This window comes from Balaenoptera musculus, chromosome 9, assembly GCF_009873245.2.
Source record: "Balaenoptera musculus isolate JJ_BM4_2016_0621 chromosome 9, mBalMus1.pri.v3, whole genome shotgun sequence".
Lineage (NCBI taxonomy): Eukaryota > Metazoa > Chordata > Mammalia > Artiodactyla > Balaenopteridae > Balaenoptera > Balaenoptera musculus.
The window spans coordinates 69,698,365-69,720,362 of NC_045793.1; the positions used below are offsets into that span (position 1 = coordinate 69,698,365).

Here is a 21,998-nt window from a genome sequence, read left to right on the forward strand (position 1 = left end):
ATTCTTCAGCAACGCAAAGCACAGACTTCTAAGGGAATCTTCCCTCACCCTCTGCTCTTTGGAAAACTCTCATATACTGAAGAGCCTTCCATTCATTGGTATCTCCTCTAAACACATTACAATTTACTTTCTAAACAGTAGTAGGTCATTTATTGTTTACTGTTTTTTGGTCCCTTCATCCTCAGACGTCACCATCAACATAACACTATAAGAATGTTAGGTGTTTTTTTTAAAAAAAATCGACCATGTATCAGACATCATTCCAGGCATAGGAGTTAAAATTAAAAGAACACCTCTGTTTCTCAAGTTGCATGCAAGCCTGCAGGAAGGGCTGGGAGGCAAACAGGTGAGCTTAATATCATTGTGACAATTCTATTATGGGGTAAGCACAATACTCCACAGTGAACAGAGCCCATAGTGAAGTGGTGCCTAAAATAGGGTTGGAAAACAGGCAAGATTTGCTGAAGAGTATGACTCTTCAAGAGAAGTCTATGCTTCGACTTAAGAAATGAATGAGAGCTGGCCACTCGGATGACCACGTGAGACATCTGGGTAATGGCAAGTAGCAGAGTATGGAGGGAACAACTACTGCAAAGGGGGAAGAAGAAAGAAGGGACCAGAAGCAAAGCTGGATAAACAAAGGCCTCCATAGATTAGGAAAGAAATTATCCTCAGGCTATAAGGAACCTATGAAGAGTTTCCACCAGATTCACATTATGGAAATGTTTGGCTGTAAATGAAGTAGGACTAGAGACAATGATACCACTTAAGAGACCGCTGTAGTAATCCAGAGCTTTGTATGACTTTGAGTAGGGAGTGTCTGCACCCCAGATTGCTACAGGATGTGATTTTACCTGAGGCCAAATTAATTTTCCAATAGATAACTAGAACATCACTCAGGCCTGGGACTAGCGTAAGACAAGTGAAGCACTTGTCTTGGGCACAAAATTTAAGAAGGCACCAATAAATTCAGTAATTAAGATAAATAATACTTAGAGCAATATTTTTAATAACAAATGTAAAAAATCCATGATGACCAAAACATCAAAAAGTTAAATAATGACAGTAACTGAGTTCTTTGGGGATGTATGTGAAAATAGACCAATTCCGCATACAATGGGTTTCTTTTCAATCTTACTTGGAGAATTTCAGTTTATTCACTCAGTGCTGCTAACCAGCTAACTCACCCCGGAAGCCGAGACAGAACACCGGCTGACATCGATGTTAAGGCATCATCCAAAGGACCCGATGGCTTCCCTTTGTGAATCCAGCTGACAACCAGTTCAAGTAGTATCAAGGAAATGAAAAATGGAGTTGCCTGGAAAGGAAATTGCAGAAAAGAGATGCTATTGTGCTCGGTATGAAATTCTTCCAAGTTTCCTGATTAGTCATTCCCAAAATGGTAGGCCCAGAGTGATAGATAGTTCATAGCAGAAAAGGTATATACCTATCCTAGAGGATCATTTCCTCCCAACAGGCAAAGAAATCTGATTATTTCAGACATGCACTAAACAGGTGCTTAAATTCTATCATCCAGTTTGGACATGAAATATAACTATAGATGTAACCACGATAATTCTGCCAAGAAAATAAAAAGATTAGGCAGGACGTGTTTCAAGTTAGATCTAAAAAATACATTTGAAAATAAGTGCAATAATCAGAAGTCTATTATCTACATGCCTAAGGCCCACTTTAAAAGGCTTTCCTTAAGGATGCACATGATTCTAGTTTCTCATATTAGAATTACAGGAATCACAAAATTGAAACTGTAGGAACAAAAAATTTGCTTCTGAGTATTTCAGAGAATGAGGTCATTTTAAATGCTTGTTTTAGGCATCAAGTTTTATTCATACAGCATTTTTTTCTTATATCACAGAAAAAAAAATCTTGTCATCCACAATTGATGACAAATATTGGACTAGGTTTGGTGTCATAATATTAAAAAAATGATTTACGAAGATGCGAGTACCACATTTTTTCTTTAAAAAATCAGAAAGAAGGAGTGATATCAAATCCTGAAAAAGTTATAGGTTTCACTCATTTGGAAGCTGATCATGAGTACTGAAGTTTTCTAAACAGCTAAATTTGTAAGGCCACTGTGTCCAGGAAAACTTTTTAAAGTTTTATCATAATCTGGAGTAACATATCAGGGAAGACAAGTTTAATAGGAGAAGATGGTCATGGATACTGCATGGAGATTCAATTCAAGTGGAAATTCTAGTTTTGCCCCATGCTTTTTCGAAACTATTATTTTTTATTAGAATTATTTGAAGAATGAACATGAACGAAACCCCAAAATGTGTTTAACTTACTTCTTATTAAGAGAAAAGCAAGAGTAGCCTCTTCCCGGAGAGTCTCGCCCATTTTTGGTTTTTTTTTTAACATCTTTATTGGAGTGTAATTGCTTTACAATGGTGTGTTAGTTTCTGCTGTATAACAAAGTGAATCCGCTGTACATATACATATATCCCCATATCTCCTCCCTCTTGCATCTCCCTCCCACCCTCCCTATCTCACCCTCCCTACCCCACCCCTCTAGGTGGTCACAAAGCACCGAGCTGATCTCCCTGTGCTATGCGGCTGCTTCCCACTAGCTATCTGTTTTACATTTAGTAGTGTATATATGTCCATGCCACTCTCACTTCGTCCCAGCTTACCCTTCCCCCTCCCTGTGTCCTCAAGTCCATTCTCTACTTCTGCGTCTTTATTCTTGTCCTGCCCCTAGGTTCTTCAGAACCTTTTTTTTTTTAGATTCCATATATATGTGTTAGCATACAATATTTGTTTTTCTCTTTCTGACTTACTTCACTCTGTATGACAGACTCCAGGTCCATCCACCTCCCTGAGAAAACCATAATTCAAAAAGAGTCATGTACCACAATGTTCATTGCAGCTCTGTTTACGATAGCCAGGACACAGAAGCAACCTAAGAGTCTCACCTTTTGTACATAATCAGGCACCTCTTCCAGGGTTTCAAATGACGTTTCATTGGGCTTCATCATGTAAAACATCATGCGAATTCCCTGGGAAACCGAAACATCCTGTTGGGCTTCTGGGTTCTTCATCTCTGCCCTTGTCTGACTCCCAGCTGGAGAGTATTTGTGATTCAGTGGTTGAAGCCAGAGGCTGAACAAAGAGGACGAGATGTGCTGCACAGATCAAGCCCTCTGTCAGAGAACAGCTAAAAACAAAGCCCCACAGAGCACAGCCAACAGCAGGTTCTGTGTGGAGAGACAGGAAAATACAAGGATCAATCAGGAACGAGTTCAGAGTTCAGGGGACACTGTCCCAGAAACAGCGCATGTTGGGGAGGGGAAGGGGAGGAAGGGCTCCTGCCCAAATCAAGGATAAACAGTGGAGTCTGGCAGCAGGTGGAATAATTTATCATTAAAAAAGAAAAAAGACAAACAAACAAAACCACATGATACCTCCTTGGAAAGGAGAAGGAAAAAAAGTGACAGCAGGTGAAAGTTCGCTCTGAAAAAGTGGGTGGAAATTCAAAACTCAAATCACATGAGGAAAATACATTTTTTTTCTCTCCCTTTTGAAATTCACATCGTGTCCAGGTTTGTAGTCTCCCCAAAGAGTCACATTTCCTGAAAAGACAAGGTGTTCTAATCTCACTTAATAAGACTAAGCTCAAAAGTCAATAAGCGCTGAATATATCTTACTGGTGATCGCCTATATATTTCTGGATGTGTATCATGTTAATGTCTGAATGTTTGAAAACCAATTTAGGGGCATGTAGCTTCTTGCATGATTTGCACTGTTTAATGGATCTCAACTATTCACACCTGTATTCTTCTTAGCACTAATGGTGACTCTGAAGAAGCTGTTAAGATGTTGCTGAGAGACCTTATCTCTGTTTTCCAGGAGGAGCATACAGTTGACTGTGCCTCTTAGGTAGACTAGAAGGCCCTTAATTGATTGCATCACCAGTCAGTAAGTGGAGCTTTCCTGATTAGCCCTCCACCTAGAAAAGCTGTGGTCATGCTTTGGCTACCACCTCATCTTTTAAAAATGTTTATGTAGATTTAATTAGATTATTAATACATGATTGTTTTAGGAGAAATAAGTAGATACTATAGATAAGCAACAAATAAGTTACTACCCAGAGACACTACTAACATTTTGATATATGTATCATCAGTTCCACTGTCATATGACATACTTGTTGCTAAAAATCACTGCACTATGCAAGTTTGTGCAATAAAAACCATGGGGCTAATGAGAAAAATGGGATTAGAGTGCAATACTCAAAAACGTCTTAATGGTCCACAAGGAGAAAAAAAATCGGAACCTAATAAAAATGGTAGCACACTTTTACACATGCATGTGTCGACTTAAAAAAAAAAAGCACAATGTGAGAGTTGCAAGTTAAGTTTTATCTGGGGCAAAATGAGGACTATAGCCCGGGAGGCAGCATTTCAGATAGCTCTGAAAAACTGCTCCAAAGAGTTAGGGGGGAAGGTCAGTACATATGTGATTTTGGCGAAGGGGTGTACACGCAATCAAGCACATATTTTTTGTAGAAGGTTTCTGCTAGTCTCGCGATGCTTACTGCTAGTCACGAGGAACAGATGTCGCCATAAAGGATTTTAGTGCTTTTCTAGATAAGAGGAGATACAAGAATTGGGCTCATAAAATCGGCTCCTGAAAATATATAACTATCTGAAGACCTGTTTTGCCAGTTTTTCCCAGAGCACAGAGCGCCTCATTTCTGCTCTCCACCCTGAGCTCCTTTCAGGGGGTGTTGAAAGTCAGCAGCTGCAGCAACACATGATTTAATCCTTGTAGAGGTAGATGGCAAGTGCCAATGGCAAGTGCCAATTTGTAGCTGACACATGTTATATGGTGAAGAAATGCATAAATACTACAATAAATATGGTATTTCATCTTGAAAAAGACCTGACCTGACCTTTGTTCGTGGAAGCGGGCCTTGGAAGAGTTGCAGATTGTGAGTTACTGTGGAGTATGGGAGGAGGCTTATCTGAAATCATACAGAAAGTTGTAAAACCAGAGGTCAGGATACCATAGTTCATAACACATAGGTAGACTGGGGACACTGGTAGATGTTTAAGGTGCGTGCAGATGTGTGCATTTTGTGTCTTCCTAAGCCTTTCTGTTTAGTTGGGTGCTACCTTTAGCATTCACCTGGAATTTATCCCTGACAAAATCACATACAAACATAGATGGCACACTCAAATTATTCTGTAATATATTAATCCTGTTGAAATAAATTTGTACTTTCAAAATATTGCAGAACTGACTGTACTTTCAGGGGATTCCCATTACAAATGAATACATATGGACATACATATTTAATGAAAGTGATTGTATTAGACACAAAATTTTATTACCTGCTTTAAAAATTCTTTGAAATTATGAATATTATGCATCATGGGAGAAAAAAAATCCAAACATAGAGGTATATAAAGTAAAAAGTAGGAGCACACGTTCCCCTCAAAAAATACATACACGCCTCCCTTCAACTTCTCACTAACAACTTATCTTGGAGGGTATTTTGTCATAACTGTTTTTCCCTATAAATGTTCATTGTTATCACCATTATTATCATCATTTAACACAAACACACACACATTGATTTTTTTAAACTGACCATATTAAATAAAGATATAGCAACTTTCCTTCTTGAAGTCAACAACTTATCAGGAAAATTCTTCCACTCCATATATGGTGATACAACATTTTTCTTTTTTTACTGGCTGCACTGCTGTGTGCGTATTCCAAGCAGGCAAACAAAATTATTTAAAGTATTTAAAGTAGAGAACTTTAATGCAAAGAATTAATTACAGAGATGATGAAAGAAGTAAAAAGCCAAGTGGGAATAAAGAGGCAATCTAAAGGTTAATATCAATAGGAAGCCACTAGCATCCTTAAACTATAGATGGAAAAAGAGGTTATGTGAGTAGAGCTTGGGGGCTGTGGTCACCCAGGGAAAGTTAGAACCATGATGGGCTTGTCAAGGAAGAGCAGAGGGGGCATGAAAAAAGTACTTCCTGCCAACCAATCTCCCAGCAGTACTTCCCCTTGGCCTAAAGGAGTCCAAAGCCAGGTGAGGGAGGATCCTAGGAAAGGAAGTCTGCAGGGGGCAGCCCCTGGAGAACACAGCAGGGAAGGAGAAGCAGAGGACTGGATCTAAAGACAGTCAACCAAGGGCCAGCACACCATCATAACTTACTTAACTGTTTCTCCATTGTTGTGCAATTAAATGTAGTCTTGCAGTTGGGCTAATAAGTTTAATGCAGCAACGAACATCACAGTGTAAATATCTTGTACACTTGTGCACATTTTCGAATGAGATTTCTAGTGGAATTACGTTGTTGAAGGCTTTATAAAATTTATATTTTGATAGCCATGCCAACTTCACCTCCAAAATTGCATTTCCCTGTTGCTAACGCTGGCTACTATCAATCTTTTACAGTTTTTAGCCAATTGATTGGTGAAAAACGACATCTTGCTTTAATTTGCATTTCCCCAGTGACTTTGAAAATCTTTTCAATACATTTATTAGCCATTTGTTTTTCTTTGTGTGTGATTTACTTTTTAATACATGTTGCACATGATTTTATTAGACTGTCTTTTTGTATTGATTTATGGGCTATTTCTATTCTATATATGTATATATTTCTCTCATCTATGTGGTAAATGTTCTCTCATTTTTTATTTTAACTTTGCTATAAATATGTTGTCATACAGTGATTGTAACTGTGTGTGTGTGCTGTTATCTTTTATTTTATTACTTCTGACTTTGGGTCTTGCTTATAAATGTTTTTTTCACCAGAATTCTGTAAAAAAGATGTTTTATATTTTCTTCTAGAATGCTTTCTTCTAGGATTTTTAGGCATCATTCCTTTCATCAACTGGAATTTAGTTTTGTAAATGTTATGAAGTCATTATTTCATGTTATATCCTCCCTAACTCCCTTTGATGGATCACAGTTCTTCCCATAACATTAGTTAGAGTCAATACTTTTCATACTACTCTTCTACTTAACTGGACTGTTTCCAGGCTCTCCACTCAGGTCCACTGATGTATGTGTCTATTCTTGTGCTGGTACCATGCTGTCTTAATTACTGTATTATCGTAATAAGTTCTGGTAACTTGTAGAACAATTGCTCATTTATGAATATTGTTTTTCAGAAATTGTAAACTTTTTTTTTTCACATTTGCTCTCATGAATCTATTAAGACTAAAGTTGAAGGAATTCTATTGGTATTTTACTGGAACTTCACTAAATTCATGATTGATTTGGAAGCACTGACAGCACAGGCATTCAGTAAACTTGTCTGGAACAAATGAATCTATATACTACAATCATTTAAACTTAACTCTGTATTTAAATGATGCTAATTCTCACTACCAATCTTTGTATTCCTTATTTTCTCCATTCTTTTTTTTTGTACTGGCTTAGATTGTAAAGTTTTGTTTCTTTTTTCCAGAAGTTTACATATATGATTGCATGTTATACTATAATATTTTCTTACCTATATATGTGAGGAGTAACTTAGGTAAATATAAATCTCTAAGTCAAAAATTTGTCCCCCCACAAAAAAAATTCAACAGAGACAAACACTTTCACTGGAAATCTGTCAGGTGAAGCCAAGGTATGTAGAACAGAGGATGTTAAGCCTTTACCTGAACTAGAAAGAGGAAGCCCAAGATAGTTCCAAGTGGCTTTCTGCCCAAATATCTCAGTCAGAACTTCCTAGTCAATGGGGCCTTGCTGGCAGTCCCTTCCAGTTAAAGTGGAAATGCTTGGGAAGAGCCTGATACGAGTAACAAGCATCTCATGAGAATGCAAGACATGAAAACCTGCTACTCTTAGTGCCCACATTTGCAAATAACTCAGCACAAAAAGCCTTCAGAAACCTTTTCTAAAGAAAAATCATTTAAAAAACTGATTGGGAACCTCTAGTGACATTGATAACTGTCCATTCCTATTGATATTAGGAACCTCTAGTGATATTGATAACAAAGAGAAATCACAGTAATTTAAACAGGGAAATTATAAAGAATTGTCAGCTATAATTGGGAATTGGAATAATGACAGAGTGACCAATAAAATTTAAGGGAACTAGAAAGAGCGTAGAAATAGCAGATGAAAGGGGCAGGCAGTACCTCTAGGGCTGGACTAAGGAACTTGCCAGAAATTGTATTGGAGGAGGACAAGACTGCTGGGTGACCCACTAGCTTTGACCCAACTGGAGGCACTCGGAGGCCCCTCACCTCCTCCCCTGTCCTTGGAATACATATACCTTCTGCCCACCCTTCCCACAGCTGGAGCCATTTTCAAGGACACAGTCTTGAGAGAACAATGTGTTGTTGAAACATCTGGACTGACCAGTGACTGAACCAGTCAAGACCTCATATAAACTTTTAAGATTCTGGCAGATGGGTGCAGAGATCTACTTGTTCTGTGGCTGCTGCAGACAAGCCTTGTATGTAAGTTTTCTTGCCTGTTAAACCTGCCACCTCCCAATCTGGAGTGGCCTCTTTCTTTGGTCTCCCCTTGCCCTCCGTGTATGGGGGACAGTTTCAGATTTCACCTGGGAAGTTTCCAAGGATTCAAACCAACAAATCTGCCCTCTAGGATGACTAAGAAAGCTCTTTACCAGGGGTATCTCACCAAGGCACTTCCCTACAAAACCACCTGAGGGGGTAAAGGGGCTGGCTTCCAAGCATTGCAGGAACTGGGCACTGGAGAATCCCGATGCTGCACGGTGTTGTGTGGTACTGCCAAGTGAGCACAAGAAACCAGATAGGAAAACCTTTTCCTTCAACAATGACTGTGCAGGTCCCACTCCTGGCAAAGCCTAACGCTATGTCAGCTAGCACACGACCAGTATTTAAGGGCTCAGATCCATTTTTGCAGATCAGGCAACGAAGTGTGAACTTGGATACGAGAAGCAATACCTTATAACTAACACTAAACATAACACTCTTTAGTAATTATAAAAAGTCTTCCTCATCATAGCCTCTTATGCACGTGACACAGTTTCAATGTTCATGAAATTATAAATCACGTAAAAACAATTTTCTAAGAGGTGTTCATTGTAAGAGAAGGGGAGGGGGAGAGTTTCTATGTAGAGCTCTGCATTTTCTTTTAGTATTTAACATTTCAGATTAATATGAAGTCTGAGTTCAACTTGACTTTTTTTTTTCCCTAGGTTAGTCATTTCTGCCTCTTGAATGTTCATAGAATACTTTTATGCCCTTGAAATTAAATCATTTTGGTGTGTTGTTTCTTTGATAGGAATATGTTAAAGAGGTAAATCTCCTTAAACCTCAGATTCTAATCTTCCTTTCCTTTAAGGAAATTTTCTGTAATTGTATTTTTGGCTATTATTTCTATTCCATTTTTTTAATACTTATTCACAAATGTGATTTATCTGTTTAGCAGATCACATTTGTCTTTCACATACATATATTGTCTCTGACCACTTTCATCTTTTATTTTCTAATGTGCTCTGATTTGCTCAAGTTTATGCTTTAGGTGTATTTTTCTTCACTGTTTCTTTTTTCCTTCTGGTTCTACTTTAAATTCTACAGTAACATTATTTGTTTTCTTAAATCCTTTCCTTAACTCTCTTAGTATTTCTATTATGTCTATTTCTTATCATATAATATCTTTTCTTCAGATTTATTTCCTATTTAACTTCTTCATGTGCATAAAACAGTGCTGCCTAAAATTCTTCTTAATTACCTGGGGATGGTAATACTCAGGATACTCAAAAGGATGCCCTTCATCTACTTTTGGCAATCTCTTTCTGTGGCCTCATCCCCAATTTGTTTATCTTTGAATGGGTACAGGTCTTTTTGTGCTTTTTTTCCCCAAGAAAACACATGTGGATGATTATTCCCTGGTACTATATCTTCAGGCCTATGTGGCATTTTGGAGATTAGGTTTATCTTATTAATTCAACCTGAGGGGGGGAGGAGGAGCTCTGAATACGACAAGTCTCCACCAGTCTCTGCCTGTTTTTTCAGCCAGCGGGAACTGCTGTAGTGGTGGCCAGCTTTCCTCATCTTGACTCTCTTCTTGACCTATATTACTTGTCATACAAAAAGACCATTTAAGGTATTTTTCCTGTAATTTCTCTTTATTGAGGCTGGAGTGTCCATGGCCCATCATGAAGGGCTTCCAGTCAGAAACCTTGTCTTTTGATTTTGGACAATTTGACACCTGGGAAAAATAAGAATTTGTTTATGGAAAAGGTTCTCAGCATTTGGGTTCTCTCTTTTGTGAGAAATTCTATACTCCCCTCCACCCTAGATGATCCCATCCTCCTCTGCTGTCTTTGGCACCAAAGGCCAAAATGACTCCAATTAGACTGAGTCAATCTTAGGCATAGTTCTCACCACCAGTCCTGACCACATGCAGATTACAGGGTGCATTCACCACAACGGAGGGATCAAACTCTGCTTTTGCAAAACTGGGTTGGAGAAGTAGCTTATTGTGTAGTCATCTTTCTATTAAGTGTTAAAAATCACACATTAAGTAGAACTTCAATGTGGATGCAAGAAAGGAGACCCTCATTTTTTTCTTGGTGCTACCACAATTTTATCCCTCTGAATAAGGGGATATTTAGTTTGCCATTTACTCTACAACTGATGAAGTCCTTTCTCTCCTATATTAATTTGCTGAAGCTGCCTTAACACAATGTCATAGATTTAGTGGCTTAATCAACATAAATTTATTTTCTCACAGTTCTGCAGGCTGGAAGTCCAAGATCAATGTGTTGGCAGGTTTGGTTTCTTCTGATGCCTCTCTCCTTGGCTTGTAGATGGATGTCTTTTCACCATGTCCTCATATGGCCTTTCCTTTGTGTACACACATACTTGTTGTTTCTCTTATTCTTATAAGACCACCAGTCCTATCGGATTAGGGCTCCACCCATAAGACATCATTTAACCTTAGTTACTGCTGTAAAGGCCCTATATCCAAATACAGTCATATTGGGAGGAAAGACTTCAATATATGAATTTTGAGGAGTCATAAAAATTCAGTCGATAACACCTCTTCATATATCCTTCTTTTTAGTCATTTGAGTGAATTTCTGGGAATTAGACTGGAAACATGCTCTTATATCACCCTCTTTAAAAGTTTATTTTTCTAAGGTCATAAAAGCAATATAAGTTCACTGTAGAAATACAGAAAAATGCAGAACATGCTTAAGAAAAAAAGTAAACCATCATAATCCCACTAATCAAATTAGAGACTCATTAACATTTTAACATATCAATACATCTTATGTTTAAGGTTTTTTCAGGGACATTATTTTACATAAATGAGTTCACACTATGCATAATTTTAGGTCCACCTTTTTAAAATTTGGAAGTCACACGATGAATGACAAAGTCTCAAAATGGAAGAAGTCTTGGTCTTTGAGTCGCTACTTGGAGGAGAGCTAGCCATCAATCAGAACATTCTGTAAGCAAAATTTATAATTATAATGTGTTTTGTGTTTCATTTGTTATTATCTGAGGCTAATGGTGGCCTAGCCAATATAGACAAAAAGGCATTGGAGGGTTTTGATCAGAAGAATCACATAATCTGACATCAGTCTGGTTTCTATGTGAGGAATAAGCTTTAGAGGAGGAGAATGAAAGCAAGGGAGTGTTCAGAAGTGATTGATATAGTCCAGGAACTACACGTGGGTGACTTACACTAGGAAGGTTTCAGTGGAAGTAGTGAGAAGTGGAAAGATTCTGGATACATTTTGATTATAAAGCTGACAAGGACTTCCCTGGTAGCACACTGGTTAAGAATCCGCCTGCCAGCACAGGGGACACGGGTTCAAGCCCTGGTCCGGGAAGACCTCACATGCTGCGGAGCAACTAAGCCCGTGTGCCACAACTACTGAGTCTGCTCTCTAGAGCCCACAAGCCACAACTACTGAGCCCGCATGCCACAACTACTGAAGCCCACGTGCTTAGAGCCCATGCTCCGCAACAAGAGAAGCCACCACAATGAGAAGCCCGCGCACTGCAACGAAGAATAGCCCCCACTCTCCACAACTAGAGAAAACCCATGTGCTCCAACAAAGACCCAATGCAGCCAAAAATAAAAATAAATTAATTAATTTTTTAAAAAAGCTGACAAGGTTTACTAACAGACTGGATAAGGGAAGAGGCATAGTTTCAAAAATTTGGTTTAAGTAGATGAAAGAATGGAGTGGTTATTAACTACAATGGACAAACTGGGGGATTTGGCTTTAAACATGGTATGAGATGGCTACAGACATCTAAGTGGAGATGGCTGTAGCAATTGGATATATAAATCTGAAGTTCAAAGCTCAAAATAGGAGAATTAGTTATGAATAGAAAGGAAAAAGTACTGACAAGAATAGAATACCTACAAGCCAAACGTAAGAATGATTTCCATATATAGATTTTTCAACCATGTTCATATGCATAAAAAATACTCATTTTTAATTTGAAAATCATGTCTAGTATATTTATTTGCATGACAAAATTTTTATAGTTCAAATAGAGAAAACAAAAAATATTATAATTTGCACATTATTATAAATAATCTCATTATGGAAGTAACTGAAAGGCTATATCATGTTCCTATGTTAAATATTAGTAAGCATATCTTTTTTTTTTTTTTGTATATTAACAGTCTCATTTTCAGCTGCTAGAATGTCCAGTGTAGTTTTTTTTTTTTAATTTTTAAATTTTATTAAATTTTTTTTTTATACAGCAGGTTCTTATTAGTCATCAATTTTATACACATCAGTGTATACATGTCAATCTCAATCACCCAATTCATCACACCACCACCCCCACCCCCCGCCACTTTCCCCCCTTGGTGCCCATACGTTTGTTCTCTACAACTGTGTCTCAATTTCTGCCCTGCAAACAGGTTCATCTGTACCATTTTTCTAGGTTCCATATGTGCGTTAATATACGATATTGGTTTTTCTCTTTCTGACTTACTTCACTCTGTATGACAGTCTCTAGATCCATCCACGTCTCAATAAATGACCCAATTTTGTTCCTTTTTATGGCTGAGTAATATTCCATTGTATTTTTTGAATTTGTACCTCCATTCTATTTCCGAGATTCTGGATCATCTTTACTATCATTACTCTGAATTCTTTTTCAGGTAGATTGTGCATTTTCTCTTCACTTATTTGGTCTTGTAGGTTTTTACCTTGCTCCTTCATCTGTGACATATTTTTTTGCCGTCTCTTTTTTTTTTTTTGATGGGTGCGATTGTGTTCCTGACTTACTGGTTGTTTGGCCTGTAGCTTCCAGCACTGGAGTTTGTAGGCTGTTGGGTAGAGCTGGGGTTTGCTTTCGAGATTAGGATCTACAGTTGAACTCACTCCGACAAATATTCCCTGGGTTCTGAGGTTCTCTGTTAGTCCAGTGGTTCAGACTTGGAGCTCCCACTGCAGGAGCTTTGGCCCAACCCCTGATTTGTGAACAAAGATCCTACAAGCCGCATGGGGTGGCAAAAAAGAAAAGAAAAAATGAGCAGAACAATAACAAAGAGTAAAAAATAGACTTGAAAATTAACAGATACGTTAGAAAGAATATAAAAATAAAAGTATAGATGAAACAACAACGAGAAGGTAAAACAGAACCACAATAGTAAAAAGGAGGAGGAAAAAAAAATGGTGGAAAATGCATTGATTGTGGGGGGCGGGGCTTAGGGAGGGTGGGGTTTAGGCAGTGGGTGTGGCCTATGTTTAGGACCCACAGGGCTGGAAAAGGCCCTGGAGGGGTGGGGGGTAGGGCTTGGGCTCAAGGTAACAGAACGGGCCCAGGCTTGCCTCTGATCTCAGATGGGGGAGGACCCATCCTGGGAGCCCAGCAGGCTTCCTGGCCTGAGTAGTCAGAGCTAATGCCCTCTGTGCCTCCCCTGCTCTCTGGTCCTAGACGGCCCCTCCCACATGCCTCTCCTGTTCTCCCCCGGCCTCCCTCCTATGTCCCCGAGACCCATGTGGCTTGGAGGGGGCCTCTGAGGGCATAGGACCCGGCCTGAGAGCCAGGCAGGCTTCCTGGGCTGATTGGGCAGGGGAAATGCTAGCCATGCTCTCCCCTGATCCTAGCCCTGGAAGGTCCCTCCAGGCGTGAGAACCCCTCTCCCCTCCCAGCCACCCCTAAGGGGCGCCAGTCCTGTCCAGCCTCCACTTCTCCACCCCTCTCAGTCCCCCCACGTTTTAGACGTTTGCTTGGGGGTTCCTCCCGACTCCTTTGGCGTTGAGGTCCTCCACCAGCTTCCGGCAGGTGCCCTAGTTGTGGGGAGATGCGAACTCTGCATCTTCCCATGCCGCCACCTTGACTCCGCCCCTCCAATGTCAAGCATATCTTTTAATAGTAAGAAACTGCCAAACTGTTTTCCCAAATGTATACATCATTTAGCAGTCTCACCAGTATGGAAGTTCCAATTGCTCTGCATGCTTTATAGCACTTGGTATATCCAGGATTATTTTTATTTTTTATTCTCTTTTTCAGATCTATACGGCTGCATAATTTGTGTAGAATATGTAAGTTGTCATAATGCAAGTTTATTATCTTCATTCCTATTTTATTCCTATGTATTTGGAGGGCAATTTTTTTTAGAACATAGCTATGTGTTGCCAACTTTTAATATTGTCCTTAGAGTCTTTGAATCCTTTGTATTAATACCTTTTCATTAGAAAATGGCAATGTATGAAACTTAATCTCTCTATTTTCTTAGATCGATTTTATTACTTTTGGCCAAAGTCCTTTCCCCCGACTTAGAAGGCAAAGATCAGGTAGAACATGATCTTTAAGAAATTTATGGCATGCACTTCAGTTCAGAGCAATAAAAACAAATAGTATTTCAGAAGTTATTTGTTTAAAATCCCATCAAGCTAATACATCTCATTGTTATTTTAACAGTAGTCAGTGCCAAAGAGCAAACTCAAAGTTCTGCACTCATATCAGTGTCAGAATGTATGTAACTCGCTCTTTATAGGATTGATTTGAGTCAATGTTGGAATTAATCCAAATGCACAGTACAGATAAAAGAATGTGGAAGATCTCAAGAGTATTTCTTGAAAGAGCTCATGAGAGTCTCTGCAAAGAGAGGCTTTTTTTTGGAAAATAAGTTTGGAAAATAAAATAATACACATAACACTTAAAGATGAATTTTGTGTGTAATAAATATTTTAAAGGTTCTGACAAGTCAGCAACAAAGAAATTTATTTTAATTTGTTCAACTTGCAGTTTCCCGGTTGTAATTTACTAGAGAATTCCTGTTAATCTAACAGTTGCAAACAGCTCTGAGAACTGTGTATGACACGGTGCATGATTTGGGATTGCTATCTTACTTAGGTCTCTTTAGGGCTGTTATCTGGGGGGCGACGGGGGAGGAAGAATGGAAACCTATCTTTGGTAATAGTAATTAACGCCACTGATTTGAGAGAAAATCATGATAAAGAACTTGTATATTTCTGAAAATAAGTAAAAGGCTAGATTAGTGTTCTACACCACATACAAAAGTGTGTTTCTAATAACACCAGCGATCAGACAAAGTCCTTTAACCTAAATATCCATCACAGGAACGCTGTCTGCTGATGAAAGGACTGTGAACCTTCTTTTATAAAAACAGAGTTGAAGCCAATTCATCGTAGACATAAATCCAGTCTTATCATTCTCTAGGACATATGGTTAGAATTTCTCTCAGTTCAGTACCAAGAATAATGTGTTTCTCCTGAACAGCATTCACATTATTTAACTTTATGGATGCTATGAATCACCTACCTAAACATGTTTCCCACTTCAGATGGTTTCATATGTAGCTTACTGCCAAATTTATGACATAAATCTAGCAAGTGTGTAGGATCCAACTGGTGGCGTACAAAACTCACCCCTGGATCCACGTTGATTCTACCCACATTTTCTTTGCTTAATTTTATCACCTATTTTCATTCTGCTTATTAAGCTATATTGAGTGTATTGGTGTAAGATGATTTCATTTCTTCTTGTCACAAGGTAAAGAATTTTTAACGTTAATAGATTATTTAATGAGTGAAAAAAAGCAATTCTCTAGTAGTGCCCATTTTGATAGGCATCTCAGGAGACACCTGTAAATTTTTATTATCCTCACAAAAGCACAGATTGCAATTAAGAAGAGCCAGCATTGAATGGGATGCTGGTGATGCCAATGGAAAAAATGAAGAGTTTTAGGGCACCAATACATGATCCAGCAAACTGATATATTTTCATTTATTTTTAATTTTTTATTCAAGCATCATCTCCCAAAATAAAGAGATCACTACTTTTGAATCATAGTTGACTTTCACTTCAGACTTTTTCTTGGAGAAAGGGGATTAAATTTATTCAATATTTTGTATAAGGAACTATACTGCTCTATACTTCAAACATGTAACTGGGATGTCTGGATCTTCATTTGGGGGTAGAGCAAATAAGGCTATACAGTAGCATCAGAACAAACAATTCTCAGTAACACATGCTTCTGCATCACTTCCCCATGTCCTCCTTCTCCAGGAAGTTCAGGAATCTTACTTGGGGGTCAGGGTTCCTTGCTGGAAAAGGACAGTCCCACCTTGCTTATGTAACCTAAATGTAAAACTCTGCCCTTGAGTCTGGATGACTCCACAATACTACCAGAACTTGTTTGCCTTATAATTAATCACAGTGCTGTTGTTGCCATCACCTGGTCAAGAATTCTTCTGTGCCAACTGAAATCAGAAATTTCTCAAAGATATCTTCGGTTCATTTTTGCTGACGCCTCTGGAACACTACTGCACATCACTGTCACCTGTCCTGTGCAAAGCAATGAATTTGATGCCTACAATCTGCTTGCTGCTTTCTTCACTCATGAAGAAAACTCTGGAGTCATAGGGGTTCTTTAAAGTAAAAGAAGATACCTCACACAAATATATCCAAAGCCACATACCTTCTGCACCTTTCCCACTCCCTCAAGAACTACATCAAAATTTAAAACTTCCACTCTTCAAAAGTCACTGTTAAGAGAATCAAAAGATGACCCCAGACTGGGGAAAAGTGTTTACAAATCCTGTATTTATTATGAGAACTGGACCCAGAATAAACAAATAACTCTAAAAAAAAACTCAAAAGCAACCTAATTTTTACAAAAGTGGGCAAGAGATTTAAAGAGACACTTCACCAAAGATCATTCAAATAGCAAATCAGTACTTAAATAATGCTCAATGTCATTAGTCATTAGAGAAATGCAAATTTAAAATCATTAAATACCAATTAAATGGATTTTACAAGACTTGGTGATATGAGCATTTGTGAGGAGGTGGAAGAAACTGTGGCCATCGTATACTACTGGTGGGCATGGAAATGGTACAAATCACTATGGAAGGCTGTTTCACAGATTCTCAAAACATTAAACATAGACCTTACCTTATGACGTACCATTTAAACTCCTAGAAATGTACTGAAAAAGGAAACCATATATCCATGCAAATAGTTGCACACACGTTAATAGCACATTGTTGGTATTTATAACAGATATAAAACACATTAATCCATAGATTCACCTTACAATATGCAGGATGTTCCCATTTCCACAGTGGCTTTATGGGGAGTATTCAGCTATTCTGTCAAATTTCACTGCAGAGCATACATTCTGGGGATCTACCTTGATGTTTCCATTTTCTTACTTCCCATGTCTAGTTTAACATCAACTCTTGTAAGTTCTACCAGCAAACCAGGGCAGGATTCACAACCTACTAGTGGGCTGTGAAATCAATATGGTAGGACGTGAGTAGAATTTAAAAAATTAAAACAGAAGAACCAAAAAAAGATAATAAAATTATTTCAAAATGTCATCATTCCTGACCAGTGATAAAATCAAGCACCATTTCATGAATTTTTTTTTCAGTCACATACACACCACTCACAGACATTCACATCTCACAGGTTGAAAATTTACATCTAAGTGTAAACTGCAGTAAAAAAAAAATTGAAAACCATTGATCCAATTCTGACTCCTTCTTTCCATTTCTCTCCAACAAGCTTGAATCCACTGCTCACGCAGCAACTAGAAAAATCTTTTTAGTATGTCAATCATATCAATCCTTTTTCCCCCTTAAAATTTTACATTCCCTCTTTTTGGTGGGGCTAATGGCGGACTCTGGGAGGGCTCATGCCAAGGAGTACTTCCCAGAACTTCTGCTGCCAGTGTCCATGTCCCTGCAGTGAGACAGAGCCACCCCTTGCCTCGGCAGGAGACCCTCCAACACTAGCAGGGTCTTGGTGCTCCAGCCAGGTGTCAGGCCTGAGCCTCTGAGGTGGGAGAGCCGACTTCAGGACATGGGTTCACCAGAGACCTCCCGGTCTCCCATAATATCAATCGGCGAGAGCTCTCCCAGAGATCTGAATCTCAACGCTAAGACCCAGCTCCACTCAATGACCAGCAAGCTCCACTGCTGGATACTCCATGCCAAACAACTAGCAAGACAGGAAAACAAACCCACCCATTAGCAGAGAGGCTGCCTAAAATCATAATAAGTTCACAGACACCCCAAAACACACCACTGGACGTGGTCCTGCCCACCAGAAAGACAAGATCCGGCCTCACCCATCAGAACACAGGCACCTGTCCCCTACCACCCAGGAAGCCTACACAAACCCACTGAAACAAGCTTACCCACCAGGAGCCAGGACACCAGAAACAATGGGAACTACGAACCCACAGCCTGTGAAAAGGAGACCACAAACACAGCAAGTTAAGCAAAATGAGAAGAAAGAGAAAACACACAGCAGATGAAGGAGGAAGGTAAAAACCCACCAGACCAAACGAATGAAGAGGAAATAGGCAGTCTACCTGAAAAAGAATTCAGAGTAACGATAGTAAAGGTGATCCAAAATCTTCAAAATAGAATGGAGAAAATACAGGAGAACATTTAACAAGGGACCTAGAAGAACTAAAGAGCAAAACAAACAATGATGAACAACAAGATAAATGAAATTAAAAATATACAGAAGGGATCAATAGCAGAATAACTGAGGCAAGAAGAAAGGAGAAGTGACCTGGAAGATAAAATAGTGGAGAAATAACAACACAGCGCAGAATAAAGAAAAAAGAATGAAAAGAATGAGGACAGTCTCAGAGACCTCTGGGACAAACATTAACACACCAACATTCGAATTATGGGGTCCAAGAAGAAGAAGAGAAAAGAAAGGGACTGAGAAAATATTTGAAGAGATTATAGTTGAAAACTTCCATAATATGGGAAATGAAATAGTCAATCAAGTCCAGGAAGCACAGAGAGTCCCATACAGGATAAACCCACGGAGAAACATGCCAAGACACATATTAATCAAACTATCAAAATACAAAGAAAAAATATTAAAAGCAGCAAGGGAGAAGAAAAAATAACATATTAGGGGATCCCCATAAGGTTAACAGCTGATCTTTCAGCAGAAACTCTGCAAGCCAGAAGGGTGTGGCAGGACATATTTAAAGTGATGAGAGGGAAAAACCTACAACCAAGATTACTCTACCCAGCAAGTATCTCATTCAGATTCAACGGAGAAATTAAAACCTTTACAGGCAAACAAAAGCTAAGAGAATTCAGCACCACCAAACCAGCTTTACAACAAATGCTAAAGGAAATTCTCTAAGTGGGAAACACAAGAGAACAAAGGGACCTACAAAAACAAATGCAAACAATTAAGAAAATGGTTAATAGGAACATACATATGGTAATTACCTTTAAATGTAAATGGATTAAATGCTCCAACCAAAAGACAAAGACTGGCTGAATGGATACAAAAACAAGACCCATCTATATGCTGCCTACAAGAAACCCACTTCAGACCTAGGGACATGTACAGACTGAAAGTGAGGGGATGGAAAAATATTCCATGCAAATGGAAATCAAAAGAAAGCTGGAGTAGCAATTCTCTTATCAGACAGAATAGACTTTAAAATAAAGATTATTATAAGAGACAAAGAAGGACACTACATAATGATCAAGGGATCAATCCAAGAAGAAGATATAACAATTGTAAATATTTAGGCACCCAACATAGGAGCACCTCAATACCTAAGGCAACTGCTAACAGCTATAAAAGGGGAAATCGACAGTAACACAATAAGACTAGGGGACTTTAACACCCTACTTTCACCAAAGGATAGATCATCCAAAATGAAAATAAATAAGGAAACACAAGCTTTAAATGATACATTAAACAAGATGGACTTAATTGATATTTATAGGACATTCCATTCAAAACCAACAGAATACACTTTCTTCTCAAGGGCTCATGGAACATTCTCCAGGCTAGATCATATCTTGGGGCACAAATCAAGCCTTGGTAAATTTAAGAAAATTGAAATCGTATCAAGTATCTTTCCGACCACCAATGCTATAAGACTAGATATCATTTACAGAAAAAAAACTGTAAAAAATACAAACACAATGGAGGCTAAACAATACACTACTAAATAACCAAGGGATCACTTGAAGAAATCAAAGAGTAAATCAAAAAAATACCTAGAAACAAATGACAATGAAAACACGACGACCCAAAAACCTATGGGATGCAGCAAAATCAGTTCTAAGAGGGAAGTTTATAGCAATACAATCCTACCTCAAGAAACAAGAAACATCTCATATAAACAACCTAACCTTACACATAAAGCAATTAGAGAAAGAAGAAGAAAAAAACACAAAGCTAGTAGAAGGAAAGAAATCATAAAGATCAGATCAGAAATAAATGAAATAGAAATGAAGGAAACAGTACCAAAGATCAATAAAACTAAAAGCTGGTTCTTTGAGAAGATAAACAAAATTGATAAACCATTAGCCAGACTCAACAAGAAAAAAAGGGAGAGGACTCAAATCAACAGAATTTGAAATGAAATGCAGAAATACAATGGATCATGAGAGATTACTACAAGCAGCTATATGTCAGTAACATGGACAACCTGGAAGAAATGGACAAATTCTTAGAAAAGCACAACCTTCTGAGACTGAACCAGGAAGAAACAGAAAATATAAACAGACCAATCACAAGCACTGAAATTGAAACTGTGATTAAAAATCTTCGAACAAACAAAAAGCCCTGGACCAGATGGCTTCACAGGAGAAGTCTATCAAACATTTAGAGAAGAGCTAACACCTATCCTTCTCAAACTCTTCCAAAATGTAACAGAGGGAGGAACACTCCCAAACTCATTCTACGAGGCCACCATCACCCTGATACCAAAACCAGAAAAAGATGTCACAAAAAAGAAAACTACAGGCCAATATCACTGATGAACATAGATGCAAAAATCCTCAACAAAATACTAGCAAACAGAATCCAACAGCACATGAAAAGCATCATACACCATGATCAAGTGGGGTTTATCCCAGGAATGCAAGGAGTTTTCAATATACACAAATCAATCAATGTGATAAACCATATTAACAAATTGAAGAAGAAAAGCCACATGATCATCTCAATAGATGCAGAAAAAGCTTTCGAAAAATTTCAACACCCATTTATGATAAAAACTCTCCAGAAAGTGGGCATAGAGGGAACTTACCTCAACATGATAAAGGCCGTATATGACAAACCCACAGCCAACATTGTTCTCAATGGTGAAAAACTGAAACCATTTCCACTAAGATCAGGAACAAGACAAGGTTGCCCACTCTCACCACTATTATTCCACATAGTTGTGGAAGTTTTAGCCACAGCAATCAGAGAAGAAAAAGAAATAAAAGGAATCCAAATTGGAAGAGAAGAAGTAAAGCTGTCACTGTTTGTAGATGACATGATACTGTACATACAGAATTCTAAAGATGTCACCAGAAAACTACTAGAGCTAATCAATGAATTTGGTAAAGTAGCAGGGTACAAAATTAATGCATAGAAATCTCTTGCATTCCTATACACTAATGATGAACAATCTGAGAGAGACATTAAGGAAACACTCCCATTTACCACTGCAACAAAAAAAATAAAATGCCTAGGAATAAACCTACCTAAGGAGACAAAAG

General features: G+C 38.4%; 1 protein-coding gene across 1 annotated transcript in view; it reads right to left on the minus strand.

Annotated features, from left to right (window-relative positions):
* The window catches only part of AGMO (alkylglycerol monooxygenase), a 381,378-nt gene that overhangs the window by 335,546 nt on the left and 23,834 nt on the right, over positions 1-21,998 (minus strand). Inside the window, exons 3-4 of the mRNA XM_036863969.1 lie at positions 2,940-3,221; positions 1,188-1,318 (exon numbers count right to left, since the gene is read on the minus strand). Of these exons, the coding sequence (XP_036719864.1) occupies positions 1,188-1,318; positions 2,940-3,065 (257 nt within the window). The 5' untranslated portion in view covers positions 3,066-3,221. The remainder of the gene's footprint in view (positions 1-1,187; positions 1,319-2,939; positions 3,222-21,998) is intronic.